Source organism: Euphorbia lathyris, chromosome 6 (assembly GCF_963576675.1).
Source record: "Euphorbia lathyris chromosome 6, ddEupLath1.1, whole genome shotgun sequence".
NCBI classification, from domain to species: Eukaryota; Viridiplantae; Streptophyta; class Magnoliopsida; order Malpighiales; family Euphorbiaceae; genus Euphorbia; species Euphorbia lathyris.
The window spans coordinates 29278460-29286379 of record NC_088915.1 but is presented as its reverse complement, the minus strand read 5'-3'; the positions used below and the strand labels follow the sequence as shown (position 1 = coordinate 29286379).

General features: G+C 33.4%; 1 protein-coding gene across 1 annotated transcript; it reads right to left on the bottom strand.

Moving 5' to 3' along the window:
- Positions 1-51: 51 nt before the first annotated feature.
- Positions 52-3060, bottom strand: LOC136232985 (urea-proton symporter DUR3). Its single transcript, XM_066022490.1, is given in 9 exon segments — positions 52-278; positions 281-411; positions 482-1131; positions 1213-1451; positions 1526-1788; positions 1955-2175; positions 2254-2432; positions 2517-2624; positions 2707-3060. Coding segments are annotated over 9 exon segments (2034 nt in total). The 5' UTR covers positions 2911-3060; the 3' UTR covers positions 52-239.
- Between the last annotated feature and the right edge of the window lie 4860 nt (positions 3061-7920).

Genomic DNA, 7920 nt, shown 5'->3' with positions numbered 1-7920 from the left:
ATTTTATAAGCAAAAATCTTCTTATTGTACAATTGAAATGTACATTTTATATGTACATTTTGTGTTTTATGAACAAAGTGAGATTTTCTTTACACAATGAACATGTCAAATAATTGTTGATCCATGGCTGTTAAGCCAAGTGCTCAGATGCTTCTTCCTTTTTGGCTTTTTCTTTCTTGAGAAAGCAAGTTTACTGAGTTTCAGGTAAAGACAAAAATTGTATTTTAGCTTTGCTTTATTTACATAATTTTCTCCATAAGCCTGTCATTTGTAAACATATTCCCAGAAATACACTTTGAATGGTCTCCCAGCTCTCGATCAGTGGTAGAGCAATAATTGCTACTGATCCAATGGTGCCCCATGCTATAGCTATCACAGCCCATAATGTGAAGTATCCCTTACTGAATTTTCCTGCATTTAATCAACTTCCATTAACCTTAAGTAGAGAGCATTATATATATAAACATCATGATTTTGTTACCTGCTGGAAGAGTGAGAAGAGGCCATAGTATAACAATCACAACTGTGAAACCAATGCCCCATTTCACTATCCAGGCTTTTGCTCTGCTAAGTGTCTCCTCTTCCAACTCCTCTGCTGGCAACTCATCTTTTTCCTTTTCAACTACTGTGATCTGTTTAGTGCTCTCCCACTCATAGTTTTGCGGCTGAAGAAGACTGCAGACGACATGGATAGCTCCACCTGTCAGTATGGAAACAAGGTTTCCAGCAAGCATCGGTGCATTACGCCCTGTTGTGTCAAGATTTACATGGCTATACTCGATGGCTGTAACAGATAACCAAGTTATAATTCCTAGCAGGCAACCGATGATTGTTCCGAGTATTGCACCTTTCGCGTTTGCTTTGCTCCATAGGAGCATAAAAGCTATAGGAAGAACAGCAGAACCAACAAGAACTCCCATTGCAAGATACATCCAACCTAATGATACTCCAGCCTTATTTAGTATTACTGCTAGCATTCCCATGAAACACCCGAACCCTAAGACAACAGCACGTGATACCATGAGGATCTTTTTCCCGTTTGCATTTGGATTTATGTAAGTTCGGTAGATGTCGTAAGTGCATAACGACGAAACAGCAATGAGCTCAGATGAACCAGCAGACGTAACAGCCCTGATCATATCAACATGGATGTCAAATAGATACAACTGAAGAATATAAACAAAACTGAAGCTAGTTTAAGCTGAGGCTTACATAAAAAGCATAGTAAGAAGAAGTATAGACCCTGCCTTCCCCATCAAAGCTATAGCAGTAGCAGGAGGAACAAGTCCGCGACTTGCCTCACTCGCACTTATCGGCAGATCAAGAGCAAGTGCACCAAGACCTAAGGATGTAGCCAACGAGAATGGAACTGCGAACCACACTAGACCCCCGAGCAAGTAGCCTTTATGAGTTGATGAAGGCCTAGCAGCAATGGCACTCACCCAATATCCCTAAAATTTCCAAAAGTTAAAACATCAACTGTGGTTAGCGAAAAACTATGAAGCTGCCAAATGCGGAAGCTTACATTGTCAACGAAAACCATCCCAAAATTACCAACAATGTTTATAACACCGAATACAAATCCGCCAGAACTTAACATTGTGAGGTAAGACCCTTTGTAGTTTCCAGTGACAGGACCACAGGATTGTCCTTGATGTGAAATTGGTTCTTCACATACTCTTGACTTGCTTGTTATCTCCACCAAACGGTTATACACTACGCTTGGACTTCCCAGTTTACTGCTGCTTGTGTAAACTAGGTACACAAAAATGACTAGAACTACATGAACTGTAGGGGTAAAAGATACAGAATTAGATTAATTATAAAGAGAGAGTTTATAAAAGTCTTTCTAAGGAGTGACTGTGCAGGTTTATAAATGAATAACGAGTCAATGTGTAAAATTGAAGGGCCTGACGATGCTTTAATCCTAAAAAAGAAGAGTATGGGAAAAAACCTATAACAGAATGCATATAACTAGCTAAGAAAGTAGCTTTGAGGCCTCCAGCAAGAGTATAGACAATAACACCAAGTGGAATAAGAAAGGAAGCAGCATAAATGTTAACACCAGTGAGTGCATTTACAACAGCAGAACCACCAAGAAGAAGCATAGCTGTTACTATAATATTAGTGAGCAAGCAAAAACCAAGGAACACAATATGTGCAGCAATCCCCCACCTGAACATTTTTTAAACAGATCAGTGAGTTCCTTTCTTTTGTTGCATTTTTATAATGGTTAAAGAGTAACAAACATACCTAGCTTTTACAATTTCACAAATAGTATGTGCATTAGGAGCTTTTCTTTTGATCTCTATAGCCATTACACCAAACAAGAGTACCTGGATAGTAGCCCCACTAGCATACCAGAAAGGTCCACTTACTCCATATTCCCAAGCTACATTTGAGCTTTGCAAAATGGTAGCAGCCCATGTCCACTATTTCATTCAAAATTCATACTTTATCATTCATTTTTATACTGAAAACAAGAGAGAGAAAAGAAATGAAACAGGTTACATTACCTGGGATACAATTGCACTAGCAATAAGTCCAGTTTTGACATTCCTGCCTGCTGTGTTGAACCATTCAGAAGTATGGCTAGATCCAACATATCTTTTCTCCAACCATACCTTAAAGAAATTGAAGAAATTAGAAACATGGAATCAAAATTAAATTAGTAATACAAGGGGGGAGAGGTATCATGGTACCAACCAAGAAAGAAGTGAAGAAAGCAAAAAAAAGACCAAAACCAAGAATAACAGAGTATCCAACGCCTTGATTAAGGACATGCTTTCCTTGAAAAAAACTTGACTGTCTCATGCAATTACTAATTCCATCCTCTGTTACAGATACAGTTAGTAATTCATAATACTCACTCGAGAAATCAAAAGGTGGACACTTTACTACTTGTTCCATCCCCCCAAATACAATAACTGAGGAGAGAGAATATGGAAACCACCAAGAATCTCCTATTCCTAAATAAAAGATTCTCTTTCCTACGCTATCTATTGATATTGGAATCTTAAGCTAACATTTTGACTTTCACTAGGCCTTTGGCCTCTAGCCGGCCGCACTCTTAATCTATGCATAGTGTCCGGTCTAAATTTGTGTATGATGATATTAGTTCATTGTTAATAAGTGTTTTTATAAAATGATAAACAAAAGATATTAATATTTTATGGTTATTATTTTCTTTTAATAATTCATACTATCGCTTTTTAAAAGAACGTTACATACGTATAGTATAACTTAGATATTTATTAATATATAAAAATATATTTAAAACAATAAAAATTATTTTTAGGTATTTAATGCATAAAAATTAAAAAAAATATTAAGAAAAACATGTCTATCCATATAAGTAAAACAAATGTTTTCAAACGTAACTCTACTCAAATTCCCTTATGGGGTTTGGTATTCTATGAGAATAGGGATAAAGATAAAAGTTGAGATATGGATAAAGATAAAAGATTGAGATAAAGATAAAAATAATAAGATCGGATGATTTATTATCACATGTTTGGTATATGTAGGATAAAGATAAAATAATTCATTTTACTATGTTGCCCCTATCCAAATTTAAATTGACTCGTATATTATTGTAGTATCAATATGGAATAAAATTAATTATATTTAATCTATCATGTTAACTTGAGAAAAATACTTGGAATATTATATTAAATTTTCAAAACACAAAAAATGAAATAACTAATATATTTAGGGTTAAAGCACTTTTTGGCCCCTGACCTATCCAAAATTTGTGCATTTGGCTCCTGACCTATTAATTGGTCATATTTGGCCCCTAACCTATCAAATTAGATAAAATCCAACCCATATTGATACTACAATAATATATGGACAAATTAACGTTTTCAAAAGTTCAAAATTAAAATTAACTTGAGAAATATTTGGAACACTCTACTAAATTTTGAAAACACAACAAATAGAATAAAGAGATACGGTGCAAAAATACCCCTAACGTTTACAACCAATAGCAATTTTACCCCTAATGTCTAAAATGGTACAATTTTACCTCTAACATTGGTAGTTAAAAGCAATTTTATCCGTAACGATGTCAAGTTGTGTCAATTCAATAAATAATTCATCAAACTATCTCTTCGGTCATGAATCTTGTCATTTACACATATGTGAGTCATTTTATCACTCATTAGTAACAAATCATAAACATATGACTAGACGTGATATTTTTTAAATAAAAAATTAAAAAATATACTGTTTTTTGTACGAAAGTGACAAAAAAAATCATAAAATTTCACTAAATTTATAAATATTAATTTCCAATTCTATTATTAAAGTAGAGAAAATATGAAATCTTTTTTTAATAAACTGGTATGCAATTAGTGCATAATAAGCAACAAAATATCTGTGTTTTATAATAATGTCTGAAATTGATTCAACTTGACAATTTTAGGAGTAAAATTGCTTTTCGCTGTCAACGTCAGGGGTAAAATTGCACAATTTTAAATGTTAGGAGTCAAATTACTCATGACGGTAAACGATAGGGATATTTTTGCACCTTATCCCTAAAATAAATAATAAAATCTGAAGGGACAAATTAGACTATTTTATCTAAATAAGTAATCACCATGTCTTATACCACTATTTTCTAGGTATAACTTTAGAGGGATAATCGTTTATCTCATCCTCATATCTCCTAAACAAACATAAGATATGTTATCTTATTTTTTTTTTATACATATCCTACCTTTTATATCTACTCTAACAAACATGCGTTGTTGGTGGACTTATTTTGAATAAAGGGGATTCCCCATGGAAAATCGTTGACCTACATATTCAAAATTATGGGATTGAAAGAGCCATGGAGACTATCTCTTTGTGGAAAGGGTATTGCAATGTTTTTCTAAGTTCTCCTGGGACTAAGGCTATGGTTTAGGGGTGTGGTGCCCTCAATATTAAACCTAGTATATTTCCTTTGCAACCGTGAGTGCAAGATTTTGATCCGAATGTGCAGAAGACCACCACGTCGCAAGTTTGGGTTCAGATTTATTATCTTCCATGGAAATACTAGGATCTCCAATTCTAGCTGATAACGTAAAGTTTCTGGGTTGTTTGCTTCATATTAATCATGCTACTCTTGAGGATGATTTTGGTCATTATGCTCGAATACTTGTTAATGTCACCATTCTGATCATCATCGCATCTTGCTCTCGTGTTTCAAGGGCACACTCCTATAGCTTGTTTTCCTTTCCAATGTATGTGGGTCACGCACCCTTCTTTACGGGCTTCAATGATGAATTCATGGAGTAGCTCTTGCCCGCCTTTGCCTCCAATGCAAATGTTAGGTTTCAAACTTAAACAATTGCGAGGTGAGCTTCATGTCTGGAACCGTGATGTTTTTGGACACCTCGACGTGAATATTACTGGTGCTGAGAAGAAATTGGCTGTTATTCAAGCTGAGATTAGTGAGCAGGGCCGGCTCGGGACTACTTGAGGCCCTAGGCGAAATATAAAATATGGACCTTTATATACTAGTAAAACTATAAAAATAAAAAGATGTATTTAAGTATAATATCATCCTTTCTTTTGGCGGAGGAATACCTTACAACATTTATAAATACATGAAAAAAATATATATATTTATATACATGAAATTAAAAATTTAATATTCATCTAAAAATTGCTGTAGCCCGTTGAGATGCAAAATCACTAATTAAGCTTTTATATTCAATATCCTTTAATGTCTCATTTTCAACAGACAATAAAGCTAATCCATTTAATATTTCTTGTGACATAGTAGAACATAAATAATTTTTAATTAACTTTAATTTTAAAAAACTTTTTTCTGCAGATGCTACTGTTCACATTTTCTCTTCATTATAAATTGCAATTTTTAATTTAAATAAAAAAATATACAAAAATAACAAACAAAATATGGAAACTATAAAAAATATAGCAAAGTCACCTAAAGAAAAATCAAAGGAAGTATTAAATGGGGAACAATAATTTTATACCTGATAAGATGAATCGGTGAACAAAAATCAATCCAAATTAGAATAGTTGAGCAAAATTGTAAGTGAGTATAAAAAAGAACTTGTAGAGAACCATATTAGAATAATTGTAGTTGAACATAATTGTAAGTGAATATAAAGAAGAACGTGTAGTAGAGAAATTTAATTGTAAAGAACTCAATTTGTAAGGACCGATGCATATAAACACCTTGTCTTTTCAATTTTTTGAACATTAGAAAACTGATAACAATTGAATATGTTTTCCTTTCCAAGTCTGTGATCAAACAAAAAAAAAGGAGATTATAATCTACTTGCTGACATTTAGTCAATTGAGTGAGGTCTTTTTTATCATTCCAAAATAATAAAATATGACAATATTTTGTACTTTCCAATCTCCACATTAAATGAAACCGACAAATTTTTTTAGCTTAAAATTGTACATATATATATAGCAAATTTACCCCAACTCTATTTTTTACCAATTAACTAAACTAACCTATATATTACTATAATAATATATATATGAGGCTCTAATTTTTAGGGGGCCCTAGACAATTGCCTAGGTTGCCTAGAAGCTCAGCCGGCCCTGTTAGTGAGTTTGGGTTAACTGATGTTCTTCATCATTGGGAGCTTGAGGCACATCATATTTTAGATGAACATTTGCTTAGAAAGGATCCTCAAAGAGACAATCATAATTAATTAGTTGGAGGCTGGTGATCATAACACAATTTCTTCCACTGGATGGCTTCTTAAAAACAAATGACTTCATGTATCCCACCTTTACTTATTGATGGGGCTTTAACTTTTAATGAAGTTGATATCTCTAGTCACATTATCAATTTTTATGAAAATTTGTTTTGTGGCTCTAATGGTACTGTTGCATAATATGCTAACATGAGTGAAATTATTCCTAATCTCGTGAATGACCAAGATAATAATTTTCTGACTTGTTGTCCTTGCGGAAGCTGACATTAAGCAATCTATTTTCTGACTGGTTTGTTATTATCGTGGGAACGAAAATTAACTAGAGAGTACTACATGCCTTGGTTGTGATGGTGTTTCACCGATCACAGATATGGAGTGTCAAACCAAAGGCATTGGGGTTTATGGGAAGTAAAGTCTGGATTGATCCGCTATGAGAACACCACATGGTTATCAATTTCATAGGTGGTTCTCATATACCCAAAAATTCACTATGGGACCTGGATGAGACACTGCATACTTTTGTTATCACCTAAAGGGCAAGTAATTTGGTGCCAAATATTGAATCATGCTGAGGGACCATGAGTGAAGTGAGGGAATTGTTACTTATCTAAGGGAGATCATATATCATTGACCACTTGATTAGTGAAGCTGAGAATAGTGAAGGAATGTCTGAACACTATATGAGGATGACAGTACCATGCCTCATGTTCAACATGATATCATTTAGCAAGGGATTACTATGAGGTTACTATTGGATTCTTAGTCTTCTAATATGAGATTAACATTTGAGTTGGATAGTCATAGAGGTCAACTAATACCTACTGATGTCTGGTTAGACGAACCGGAAGTTCAGTCTAATCATCACTTCTAGATATACCTATCTAAATCGCTTGTAGAATGGAACTATCAAGAAATCAAGGTTCTGCTTAAAAAATGTTAGAATAGTGTTATTGGGCCCAGATGAAAGGCCCAAATCAAAGAAACAATGGGCAAGGTTAATCTGAAATTTAGTGTCAGTTTAATTAGATTAAATTGGAAATGTAAATTTAGAATATATATATTGGATAATATATATTTATATATAGTTTTATATAATAATACAAAATATTATAGTTAGAACTTTATAATATAACATTAGATGTTATATATATAATTAGTTAGTGGTGTCTTCTATGCTTACTTTGTTTTTTACAAAGTAAGTTTTATTTGGGATATTATTATTTTTAATTAG